A 14,225-nucleotide genomic window follows, 5' to 3' on the forward strand; every position below is an offset into this window, starting at 1 on the left:
CAGTAACACAACAAACCTGATTAGGGAACTGATGCAAGTTAAAACTAATTCTGTTTTGCTTTTCTAAATTAGTTTAACTGGATCAGTTCCTGAATCTGATCCAACATATGGTCACAAATACACTGGCAGGAGTCAGAACCATGAAAAGAAAGCAGACCAGCATAAATTCATAGTGGAGCTGTGATCTAAGGCAACGATTCAACAGCACAGAAAATCCAGCCTTGATCATTTTAGTACCAGATCAAAAATGACAGAAAGCATTGATTGCCATAAATTTACTCTAATGATTCAAGCTTTGTCAGAAAATGCCGATGAATTAAGTTTGTATCAGCAGGGTTTATGCTAAATTAGGTACTCTCCTGTATTATGGAGCCAGAGGAAAGCCAGCATTAACTTCAAATTTTGTGCTTTGGTTAGCTCAACAGAAGTGTGTGGATACCCAAACACAGCAACCATTGCTTAATCCTAAACACAAAACCATCAATCCTAAAATGTTATCTGTTCACCATGCTGGATTATGACCATAATGTCTTGCAATTAAAAGGGGGTGGTAGAAGCAGCTAAATAAAAATGCTTAGACCTTAAGAAACAAAACCCAGAACCTATCACTTTGTCTTTCACAGAACTTAATTAGTAAATGTAATACTCATACTGCAGAAATGGGTGCTCTGTAATATAATAATAGAGTTAACATGACAAACAATATTTTAAGTAGAGAGGCAGACAGTTGTTAGTCATAAGAGCAGGCTCATTCAACTAAATAACTAAACATACAAGGATTTTTATCCATTTAAGGTTTACAGAACAAAGTCCTAAAATATGCCAGTTCCTTTTCTGTTTAATTCACACTTGTGCAAGTGGAAGTAGATCTGGACTCAAAGAGTAGACACAGGACATTCTTCAGATGTATTTAAATCTTTATGAATCAGGCAAATATCACAATAAAATGAATAAATACCTTTTGTTCATTTTTGTCTTTAATAACCGCTAAAAGAACTTCTACTTAATAGGTTAAGTAGAGCATTTCTGTAATTAAAGGAGTATAGAAATGAGCAAATTCTTCAGATAGAGAGAACTGTAACATTTGGAGCATCTGTCTCATAATCCTGCACACACTTGACTGGAAAAGCAGAACACTGGGACAAGTTTGTTTTGTTTTGTTTAACTCAGAAGCCAAGGACAACATAAGTAGGACCATTTGTTTTTCTCAGTTCTCCCTCAAAATAAGTTCAAGCCTGAAAAGAGCACCTAAAGGTGAGAAATTATTCATCATTCATGCTAGCTTCATTTCCCACCTCTCTCAAGCAGAAAATACCACTGTTTTAAGCTATGTGAGATGTGACGACTAAATTAATTTAATCTGAATCAAATGTCTTGGATTGAGCTGCAGCCCAGCACCTGAAAAAGCAGTGTTTTATCTATTAGACCACACCTAGCTTTGATCTACTTGGTTTCAATACATTTTTAGCTCAGTATTTTAACAATTTTTGTGAAAAATAAACCAAATCTGCACTAGGAGAGCAGGGAATCACTAAGGAATAGCAGTATTTACTTTTAGCCTACAGGTGAATTATAATAAAATGTCCTCATAATGAACGCCTTCAAGTCTTCAATATCCAGCTGATTAAATTCATATTTTAAAATCAAAATTCATCCTTTTGAAAATCCATATAACACATCAGTATGCTAAAGCAGAACTTTGTGTCTTGGGGCTCCCTAAGGACCTCAGGAACTTATGTAAAATTTTAAATAAATACTTCTGACTAATCCTAGAGAAAGTATTTTCTTTGGAAAATGAAACCTCTCTCATCCTTTAAAATGGTCCCAGCCCACTACATAGTCTTTCTTTGGGTGATGACATTTACAAATCTACTGAAATATCTTCTCTGCTGCATCATTAGTGATTGATGCCTGAGCCTACTTTGATTCATTATTCAGCTAAGGTTACCTCCATTGCAAAGACATACTAGCCACACGCTGGTGGAAATATCATCTGAGATAACAATTATAACCGCATAATTTTTAAGCTCAGAGGTGGTACAGAACTCTGTATACCTGACCAAGCAAAAATCCAGCATGCTGAAATTAGCAATCCATAAATCAACACTTTGGCTAAAACAAATCAAAAATATTTTTTCACCAGATATTCAAAATGGTACAGGGTGCTATTTCTAGAAACTTCCTTTGCTATCAGTAAGTTTACTTCAATATATTTAGCACATTTCTAAAGCAGAAAAAACTGTTGTCAGTCGAAAACTTTTGGTGCTAAAAATTTTATAAATATTTTATAAATGTATGTTTTATAAACATATCCATATATCATCCCAACAAACAGAAACATATCACTTCTAGAAAGCTGAATTTTGAAGGCTCCTGCAGCACCACATGGCAAAGAACATAATTATTTGGTTGAATTTTGTTGAATTTTTCTATATTCTGCCATCTTACCAGGGGCAAAACTCCTACATGCAGATCTTTTACCAAAGTAAATTGTCAAGGTTAGGTTACTACAACAATTTTTGCCAGGCAAGATTCCAACCCTGTCATGTCGGGCTGACAGGAACTTACTGAAATCACAGTGAAATGAATGAAGTTTGTAGGAATTGACTTGTAACAAAATTTAACGTGGCCTAACAACACCCCATGTTCAAAAGAATGCCTAACAGGCAACGGAGAGGAGAAAGGCAGTGGCAGGTACTCCACCTACCCATCTACGTTTCAGCTGTCAGTCTACCCTCGTTTCTGTGCCTTCATTGTGTCCAGACATTTTCCTTGGAGAATGGCAATTGCAAAGAAGCTGATAAGTATTCATGGTAGCAGTAATCAGGCTTATGCTGCAGTTGCAACCAGTCACCAAAGCATATACACCACTAGGTCTCAGTCATTCAAGACAGCAAAACATTTTCAGCTTAAAATAGCTTTGTATTCAAAATGGCTTTTTAGAATGAGAATTTTCACAATGTTCACATTTCAGGAAAAAAACATTTTTAAATTAAAAATTAAAAAAATTTAAAATAAATGTATAAGAATAGCAGCACAGCTCTCAGCTTTTGTGGCAGGATTTTCATTGAAAAAAGAACAAGATTTCTGCTACTATAATTTTTGTATGCAGTATAAAGTTTTGTTTCAGACTTTTTTACTGGAAAGTAGTTTCAAAATTAAAAAAAGTGGAAATGTCATTATTCAATATCCGTATCAACTGTATTCAAACCCTATTTCATACTATTGAAAGGAGAAAGAGCCTGCTCGTGAATATAAAATATTCTTGTTCTTTATAACATCATCTTGCAGTGATTTGGGGAATACAGAAAAATAGCTAGTAATCCCCCAAAAATTGAAATACCCCAACTGTTGTCCAACGATGACCTTATCTGTATTTTTACCAACATGGCTGGAGGGGTTGCATTTGTGTTTCCTTCCCTGATACAGACGCCTATGGTTCTAAATCAATTCCGGTCTCCACTTTTTCCTCTCTCAATTAACACATCATGTACACCTCAACTCCCATGCCAGTAACCCACAGATGAACTGCAGCATTCCAGCAAAACTCTTTTCCTCTTTGCTTTATTTATTTTTTAACATTCCATAGCCACAGAAATAATTTTTCACCTGCCAAAATCCTTGCAAATGGAGTCAATAAACTACCTAGAAATCAGTTATGTAGGTATCTTATGTATACCACTTATAAAAGCTTTGTCAGATCTCTCCACAAAACACGTATTCCTTTTTTTTTTTTTAAAAAACAAACAACATATTCCTTCCATTATTGTACTTGGGTATCGCTAAATAATAAAGCAGAATTACTGACAACACTTGAAGCAATTCCAAGAGCAGTTTAATAAACAAGGCAGGCTAAAACCTGCATGCTTAGGAATGGTTTCCATACATTACTGAATAAAACATGCAGGAAGTGAAATCTTCATATATAATGAGAACTAATTTTTTTTCTATAATAATAGTTCTTATATAAAGATGTTTCCTTTGTGACAGCAATCCCTAGCCTAAAGGAAAAGAACATTATGCAAAATCTCTTGCGGCATGTAAGCACCGCCGTTTGCGGTTTCAGAGTTTGTCAGCACCAAGGGAAATCTTTATTGCATGGTACCTGCACCACTTCAATGTAGTTCTTGTTTAAATAATGAGAAAAAATCGTGACATGAAATCCAAGGGAAACTTTACATCTTGTGTAACAACTCCTCCTGTCACCACTACAACATGAATCTTTACTTAACTCTGTTTCAGCATGAACGTTAGGAAGGAATGTCGAGTGAGTAGAGCAGGCAATGTTACAGTAAAACCATTCGTATATAAAAAGCTGGGGTTATTTTTCTTTGAGTATAAGAAAAGCTGTTTGTAGCACAGCATTACTTTCAGTATCATAGTGTTACTGATCTACAGGACAGGAGAGGGCAAATTCGTCCCTAGAGCATCACTAAGGAGCACTCCGAACTTAACTTTGGGGTTTCTGTTAGACTAGTTGGTAGTAAACTACATATTACTATTGATTTCCTCATCCAAATCAAGACAAGATTTTTATTCCTGGTATATAAATCTATATTTCAGGCAGTCTGGTGGGGAAATTTAAAAATAAGACCTTAATTACATTCCCCAGTAGAGCTGCTGTGTTAATTCAGGACAACACACCCATGTATTTATACAGATGGCCCTGGTGATAATATTTGCCATGTGAAATCTCTACAGGGAAGCTGAGGAAAGGCAGAACTCCTAGGATATGTGCTCGTCTGCCAGTTTCACACTTTGAAATCCTCGGCAAACCCTGATTTATATACCGCCAACTGTTTTCCTATCTGATTAGGCAGTTTTCTACTCCAGTAAGCATGTAAAATGGATGTAGCCAAATTTCCACACTGAGGAGCAAAAAAACAATATTTATAGTTTAGAAATAAAACAAGTGAGAGGAATCAGGCCTGTTGGGATCATAAAGAGTTTCATAGGGGGTGAATTTCTGATAAATCTGGATTGTAGGAATGGGACGCAAAAGCTTAGTTTTAGTGGATGGTCCGATTTAGGGCATATTTATATAATAAACACACAGACTTAAGAAATGTTTTTATAATAAATTATCCTGAAGGCAGGCTGTTGTCACTTTTCATTGTTTTACGCCTCAACCAGGAGGTAAGATTTGAATCAAATTGGCATCTTACGTGACTATTTCAGTTAACACTTTAAAAAACTGGATGACACTTTTTTTTTCTTTAAAGGTTGAGTTAAGCCTTTTTGTGGGAAAGATGAGCACGTATAGGAAGTTTCTAACAATTTATCCACTAAAAATGGGTGAAAACCTACACAAACTGGTTGTTTTAATTGCAGCATTACAAATAGCAGAGCATGGAGGGAGTCACTCTTTCAGTCATATATCAAGTTAAGCATTTTAAACAAACTCCAGCAGAAAAATTGCTATACAATTTCATTATTTTTCAGCAGTTTGACAAATACATGCTGGCAACTGTGGGGAAAAAACAGAAAGTAATAAATCAGTATGCCAGTCCTGAAACAAACTAAAATATAGCCAAGTGTAGCTCTTCACCTTCCTCTTTAAATAGATCAAAATACAGTAAACATCCTAGACTTTGTGTTTTTAACAGATTAGGGTCTTTCACATTTTCTGTTGGATTTGAAGCCATAACTAATTTAAGTAGACTTTCAATGAGTACAAGCTATGAGAAAAACTCAAGAGTATTACATGTAATATGTTAAGATGGAAAATTAGACATTTTTTTTTTGACAGAGAGCAGTATCTCTAACTTATCTCCACATTAATGTGATAGCCTTTCATTTTTATATTACCTTTACCTGGTAAATAAGTTGTTTAGATTGTTTTGCAGGATCGAGAACGTACTGAAATGTGTGGCATCTCTAAGTAGCTCATTTCACTTATATCTTGATAATTCTCCAGAGACATAATAGACACAGGTGGCCTAAATAAAACTCTTGAAATACAATTTTTAGTTTTAGGGTTTCTGCAGGCAGATTAGCAACAGTCAGGCCCACTGCTGCTGAAGTAAATATTTCGCAGCTGTCTCTTGCAAGAAGAGTCTTTGGTGCAAGGACCAGAAGCCAACGCTCAAACTCAAGGACTTAATTATTAGGATGGAAAGTCAAGTTCCTGCTTATGTTCTTATCCCATAAACTTTTCATTTCTGGCCTCACCAGTGACCCAGCTTCAACAGGGAAAGGGAAGGGTTCCTCCACCCAGACTGTTGCCCATCAAATGCAGATCTCCAATATAAGCTGATTATTGTGGAACAGCTGCTTTTTGAATGAAAAAGATCATGGCTCCTGTGCTGCATGTTGACCTCGGAGCTACTGGGTGCAGAGCACTACTCAGTTTATTTAAATGACTTGCATATTTTTAAGTCCCTCTCTATTCTGCAGTTCAGTTGAAAGAGAAGCTAGATAAGAATGAAATATTTAACTTATGTGTCAAGGCACTTCTAGGTAGAATCAGATACCTAAAAATGTCAAAGAGCACTTAGGTTTAAAATAGGAGGCTCATCCTGGGGCTACTACAGTGTAAAGTCGGCACTCCTAATCATCATTGAGGTCCCAGGTGCCCAGGAAGGAACTCCAAACCTCATCCCACTACTTTTTTCCTGATTAAACTGTGTTTAAGTGCAGCCTACACTTAGCAGGACAGGAACAGTGTGCTTGCATATGAATGTTTTATTTTCTCTCTGTTTTGTTATTCTTTTTATTTAAAACAAAAAGCAGAGTTATATGCTTTATATATCTAGAAAGATAATACTTTCCTCCCCTCGTAGGGGGAGTGAAACATGGAAAAGTGGAACACATTTTGCAGTTATTGCTAGCATTTCCGCTTATTGAGAGTGTTGTTAGCCTTGCTCTTCTCCGTGCTCTGTCAAGTGCAATGATGACAAGACTTTCATCCTGTAGGTTGGTCAGAAAATCTGATAAGCCATTTTGGCAGACACGCTGGATTGAAGCAGTGAGATCTCTTTGTTTCTTGGAATCATGTTTGAGTTTTATTGTCTATATTGTATGTATAGATATCCTATCTGGACCTACAAAGGCACTGTCTGCATTAAAGAAAGTATGTTTCTCTCCCTGGTATTTATTGATTTATTTTTTCTCCTCTCCACAGTAAATGCTTGAGCTGACAATTTGCAGCAGGCGAACAATGAGTTTCTGAATGATAAAAGCATCAGCTATCAGGAATGGGACTAGAACTTTCTTTTGTAAACCAAAATTTTGTCTTTATGCAAATCAGTGATTAGTTCATTCCCCACTGGTTTTAGAATAATTTCTTGGATCTTTGTAACAATGAGAAAATCTAGCTTCTAAAGATGGTAGGCTGTCGGACAATGTGACCTGTTTCTAGAAATTCCACTTAACTCATCTGTGTCGCTGAGAGATGTCAGACACAATCTTGAACATCAGACTAGGAGAATGGCTGTATATCACCTCTACATTACATTCATCTTTTTGACGACTTTTAGCAAAAGTCTTGTGAATGGTAAGTTTTTAGATTGATCCCTTGTAACCTGACTAGGACAGATGTGTGTGTTTCTAATTTCAAAGGGCACATCAGACAGACCCCTGTCTATTTTTGGCTATAGTGGCTGAATTAAAGAAAATAAGCTTGTTCTTTCATTAAATGAACCAATGTATTAGAATAAAGAAAATGAAAGGTTTTGTTGGCGTATCTATTTGAATTCAAAATGAGTTTCCAGCATCAAATTCAAGAGAGACTGCAATTTCAGAATTATACTCAAAACACTGGATTATTACTGATTTTACCTTTTACTGGTGATGTTCTTTATTAAACAAAAACAACAAAAAACCCCACACAAACCCAAAAAAAACAAACCCAAAAACAAACTACTTGTCTCATCTCAGCCAGGAAATCAGATCAGTCCGTCATACTCTGTTTTCACTGTGATCCATTCGATACCACTTGTATACCACCATTTTGCGAAAACTTCCACACGTTAAATTTGACTCATTACTCACTGACCTTATAGGAACTATTCACAGTTCATTAAATTAAGCACAAATATATGCCTTTGTAAACAAGGCCTCAAAATCTTATTACCTACCAGCAGAGCATCTCCATTTTTCATTTGCAAACAATTGAAGATTTTAGCTCATTACCAAAAATCTTTCTCCAGCTCCTCAAAACAACTACAAAAACAAAACTATCTTCTTCCCACTGCAAACACTCAAAAGCATTATTGTCAAGTAAGGCTTGTTAAAATGCTTTCTAAATTCAGTCTCATTTCTTGATCAAATTTACTTTTCAAGTTTAAGAAACAGATTACTAAATTGCTTCTAAATTACTAAACTACTGGAAGTACTTTAAATAAACCTTGTTACACTTGTTTACTCCTGCATTCCTGTCTTGTTTATTTAAATGAGACTACAGCTCACAATGTGGAAAAGGTAGGTCCAAGAAAATGGAAAAATGAAATTTGCAAAGAAATAGAGCCCCCATGGGCTGCGCGTGGCTTCCTGCCAGAGACAGAATTCCTTTTCATGAAAGGGTGAAGCCTCAACATTTTCTATCTATCTCCTTCAATGTTTTTTATTAAAGAAAACTAAGCAGAAGTCAAAGCTAAAGAAAGTCATAGACAGAAACTTAAATCACTACATATTGCATATAAGTGCAAAATATTTTTCTACAAATAGAATATACTTCCACAGCAAGTTTTGGTTTCACTGAATTGGTGTTTTGTGACAGAAACAAACTTATTTTGGCCTGTATCTGTAGCAATTTCATGTCTCTTTTTCCAGCCTGCATGAGATTTTGCCAAAATTTTTCCCTTCCTTGCCTGTTTTCACCCATGTTACTCCTGGTTAATAGCAGTGGCTCTCCTTTTTCTGGTCCCAGAGTTTGATGAGGTAGGAAGACTTAAACAAGGGAAAAAGAGATGCCCTAAGAAACCTGACTTCTGTGAGTATGGTAAAGGGCAGTTTACAGTCTTTCCTTCAATTAGAAAATTAAACAGAAACTAATGCATGTCAAAGATCAAACAGGCAAGGAATATGCTGCTGCTGCTGCAATTACTACCAACAGGGATTGATTCAGTTGATACTTTCCAAATACAATTTGACATCCCATAAAAATTACAGCTAAACCAACAGAAACTAATTTCTGTTTTTCACAGGTGTCTATCAGGTTATAAACACACCTAACTTGGTTGTAATAAATGCATAACGGAAGGATATAGTTTAATATGAGCCATAGACATTCTGAATCACCTGTGAAAATAAACTGAAATGGAGTATTTCTGTCTGTCAGTAACAGTCCTGAAACATTTTGTGGCTTTTGAAAAATTAGATGTTTAGTGCTCTTTGACGAAATTATTTTTTTTTTTACTCTCCTTATGATCTAGATGAGAATGGTCTAGTCGTAGAAACATTTCTCCCAGATCATTTAAGACCAAATCTACTGACTGAGTTATTCTGTTGACCTAAATACTATTGGATAGGACCAAAAATTGTTTTCTCTTGATATACTGAGATCCTATCTTTATGCACCATTACAGAAAAGTGTTTTCCTCAGTTGCTTTTGGGTGGTTTGTTTTTTTTTTTTCATTTTTCCTTTAAATAAACTATTATGAGTTTATTTCAACACCTTGGTGCTACTCAAAAATTTTTAAAAAATCTGTGGAAAATTTTTTTTATCATTTCAGATTGCCATGTACACAGTGCAATAATACACAGAAGCAGTGGAAAAAAAGTGGACTTCAGGCAGCAAAGTTGTTGTAATGAAAGAATATAGTTAAACGCAAATGCACAACTTAAGTCACAAAGTCGTGTTTTCACTCTAGCACACCCAACCTTTCTTTATTAATTACAGAAACACCTTTCTTGTATCAATAGCCCATTCTGATTTTGGTGCTAGAGAGCTTTTATTATTACTAAAAGAATGGTATAGTATAATCTATACACAAGATTTATGTAAAGTAGTACAGCATTTTAAACACTATAAAAGGCCAAAAGCTAATGCATACCAAGTATGCAGAAAATAAAGAACTCTAACAGAGATAGAATGAGTGGATAAGTTTTGATCTTTATGATTTGGTATACCATCTTCACAGGCGTATATGAGTCACCTGAGTTAAAATAAAATAGACAATGTCTGATCTGCTGGTAGGAAAGCTGAACAAAAACTGACCTAACAAATATTGAAGGAGGTCAAAGTTATAACACAAGAAACTTCTCTAAGCATTGTTTGAAACAGCACTGGACACATTCTAAATTAAAGTATAGGAAAATGTCAGAGATCATATTTTGGCTATAAACTTTCACTCTAAGCTGAAACATAGGCGTAGAAAGTTTCAGCACAGCATGATCCTCCTCTTGTAATTACTGAATTCAATTTAAATTACTCCCAAAACAAAACATCTTCCCTCAGTAACTTTCATATCCTTTCGTTCTTTCCTATTACTTAAAGATGATGGGGTTTTTTTAATAAAACAATAAATTATGCATATCCTTTATTAAGCTTTTCAGTGCTATGAAAAACAATCACCTATTAAAGAAAAGAGAATTTTTTTTTACTGTATGTTACTAGATTTTCTTTTGCTGAAGGAGAAGGATGTGTAATCAAAAGTTGTGAAGTTATGATTTCCAAACATACCTGACTAGTCAATATGGGGCTAAATCTCGCCTAAGGAAACATCAATACCGATTAAAAGCAATAGAAATCTGAGGACAAACTTAACACTTCTTATCAAATGCTCCTGCATTTTAGAAGCAAACTATTACATCTTGCACTGGCAGAATAGAAATAAAGACGCGTATCTCCACTAGACCCCTACTGACACATACTACCACCCTCTAACAGCACCTACCATGGGCTCCCAGAGGACACCAGAGCTGCCAGGAGATGATGAATCTCAGCTCTCAGAGCAAGGACTAGCAGCAATCACTGAGACAGGATGCTGTTTTCTATAGAAAGCCAGGCCTGCAGCCCCAAACCAACCTCACATGTTGGGAAACTGATAGAAATTGAGATTTACAGAAAGGATTTTCATTTCACTATAATCTGTGTACCCCTTGAGGGTAGGAAGGCTCTTCAGAGGGATCTGGACAGGCTGGAACGATGGGCTAAGGCCAATTGTATGAGGTTCAACAAGGCCAAGTGCCGGGTCCTGCACTTGGGTCATAACAACCCCATGCAACACTACAGGCTTGGGGACGAGTGGCTGGAAAGATGCCCTGCAGAAAAGGACCTGGGGGTGTTGGTTGACAGCCGGCTGAAGATGAGCCAGCAGTGTGCCCAGGTGGCCAAGAAGGCCAACGGCATCCTGGCCTGTATCAGAAACAGTGTGGCCAGCAGGAGTAGGGAGGTGATCGTGCCCCTGTACTCGGCGCTGGTGAGGCCGCACCTGGAATCCTGTGTTCAGTTTTGGGCCCCTCACTACAAGAAGGACATTGAGGTGCTGGAGCATGTCCAGAGAAGGGCAACGAAGCTGGTGAGGGGTGTGGAGCACAAGTCTTATGAGAAGCAGCTGAGGGAACTGGGGTTGTCTGAGTCTGCAGAAGAGGAGGCTGGGGGGAGACCTTATCGCTCTCTACAATTACCTGAAAGTGGGTTGCAGAGAGGTGGGTGTTGGTCTCTTCTCCCAAGTGACAAGTCATAGGACAAGAGGAAATGGCCTCAAGTCGCACCAGGGGAGTTTTAGATTGGGTATTAGGAAAAACTTCTTGACTGAAAGGGTTGTCAGGCATTGGAACAGTCTGCCCAGGAGTCACCGTCCCTGGAGGTTTTTAAAAGATGTGTGGATGAGGCACTTCGGGACATGGTTTAGTGATGGACTTAGCAGTGTTAGGTTAATAGTTGGACTTGATGATCTTAAAAGGTCTTTTCCAACCTTAACCAGTTAAATTGTAACAGTTATTGCAAAAAAAAATCCCAGTATAATGGTGAAGCATCATATTAATTTCACCAAAAATATTGGCTAATATAAACTTGCGTTGCTGCAATGGCTGCTACTATTTCCCTTCTTTTCCCTTCTCGTTTGTCATGCCCTTGCCCTTGAGAGCAGGAAATCTGCTAATACATGGTGTAACCCTATTTCTATTTTGACATAATTTTTTACCTTAAAGCATGACTTCAACATATTTCAACTGATTTCAGCTGTGCTACAAAAATCAACAATATCAACATTAAGAATATCTTCCCTTGTAAACAAAGATCTATGATTGGATCAACTGGATCGGTACAAAAGATCCATTGTTTTTCTACTGGCACAATAATTTAATAGTAAGAAGTGCTTATCTTTTCATTGAGACTGAAATTCATTCCTGTTTAGACTAGTGTCTAAACTTGGCACATATACTATGGAAATTCCTTTTAAGGCCTAAGAAGGATTTAGCGCTTTAGAGGGATGTAGGCAATTCATAAGCCTCTGAAATTCACTTTGGAAACTTTAGATGCACACTATGGCACCAGTGCTGAGACTCATTGGGTTACTGCTACACAGCAGAACATTAGAAATGTCTCAGCCAAGGAAGAAATGGCTTCAGACAGCAGAGAAGAGGTAAATGAGGCATATTATATTTTTCTTAGTGATAAAACACAGTAAAACCAGTTTGGGGAACCTAAGTCAGGGTCAAAGAAACTTTGCTACCATGTGATTCTGAATATTCATTTAGTATAATTTCAAAGTGTTCAAATTTGTTCAAGACATTTTGACAAGCTTAGTTGTGTATTGCTTGAGTTTATGCCAGTTCTGGTGATGTGTGTGACATTTTAGTGTAAGCCTTTCCTATTCATGCGATGTTGCAGAGCATCAGACATGTATTAATGATTTTAGAAATGTGCCCAGCAGAAGTGAAATTTCAGCAACAGAAGTTTGCTATTGGGTCACTGTAAGTAGCTTTTTTCCTTTTTTTTTTTTTTTTTTTTAAGGAAACACACAGAAAGAGAAAATAAAAACTGTAATTTCAGCAACAAAATTGACTAAAATAGCAGATAAAGAAAATAAAATTGTCTTCCAAAAGAATTGTCCTATATATCCCATAATGGAACTACAGAGGGAAAAAGGCATCTGCATAGTCAGAATAATCAAAGGAGTAAGCATTGTAGAGACAATTAGCCCACCAGGGGCTACTGAGAAATATGCTACTGACATATAACATGGGATACTTTTACACACCTCTGCTGTAGTGTGAGGGAGAAGGCAGAAGGCCGTTCAACTACCTGGGAAGTGTGGGAAACTACTTACTAATTACAGTGGGTTACTAACTGTATAGGTATGTAAACTAGATATGGTCTATGCACTCACAAAACACAAATAAATAGGTGCAGTCATAAACAAATAGCCATCAGATAATCAAAGAGCATTTTTCATCTGAGAACTGCTTGCACTAAGGAGGAAACAATATCTGACTTCAGCTGCAACTCTAAATGATCTTTAAGAAGCACTGGGGTTTGGATATTTTACCCTAAAATATTTATCTTAGAAATGAAATCAATTTCAGTATCTGCCAGAAATGTTTAATAACCTGCAAGATAGGAAAATATAGAATTAAAATAGCAAAAAGTTTTGATTCCTTAGAGTTACCTTTTTTTTTTTAAATCTAATTGGGACCAACTGGCCTCATTGCTTCTTATAAACTTAGCAATATATATTCAGAAAAAGGAATAAAAATGAACAGATGTTTCTCCTTAAAGAAGTCAGACAAAGATTTTTCTTACACAATAAATCAGCTGCTAGTGGATTTCCAGGACACTGCTCCCAGCTAACTGTTTAGGTATGGCTTAAAAACATGGTTTACCTCTGTATGTATCCAGAACTGGTAAAGTAGATTAAATTGTAGATGAACAGCAAACACTGAAGGTGGAATGAAAAGAGCCATGGGCAAGTTGAAAATCTGAAAAATAAGAGAGAAAATATACATTAGAAATATCATTCTAAACTTGTGATGATATAACAAAGTACTATCTCAGCAGCTCAAAGCACTGTACAAGATAATTGCTGCTTCTAATACCTCCGTAATGTAGGCATTATGCAGAATAGATAGTTATTATTATTATGTTACTACTAGATGTGCTATAGCAAATGAGGCATAAATCGCTGCAAAAGTGATTTGCCAAAAAGTCATAATGTGAGCAAGTAGAAAAATCAAGAGCTCAGAAATCCTGAGATTAGATGTTTATTCTGTGTACTACACAGAGCAGACAGAAACATATCCTTGACATGAAGAGTTCACTTATAGGAGAGAATTATCAC

General features: G+C 36.4%; 1 protein-coding gene across 1 annotated transcript in view; it reads right to left on the minus strand.

The window, feature by feature from the left end:
• The window catches only part of AGMO (alkylglycerol monooxygenase), a 194,809-nt gene that overhangs the window by 95,546 nt on the left and 85,038 nt on the right, over window positions 1-14,225 (minus strand). Inside the window, exon 5 of the mRNA XM_059818947.1 lies at window positions 13,771-13,866. Within this exon, the coding sequence (XP_059674930.1) occupies window positions 13,771-13,866 (96 nt within the window). The remainder of the gene's footprint in view (window positions 1-13,770; window positions 13,867-14,225) is intronic.

The sequence above is a fragment of the Gavia stellata genome, chromosome 6 (assembly GCF_030936135.1).
Source record: "Gavia stellata isolate bGavSte3 chromosome 6, bGavSte3.hap2, whole genome shotgun sequence".
NCBI lineage: Eukaryota > Metazoa > Chordata > Aves > Gaviiformes > Gaviidae > Gavia > Gavia stellata.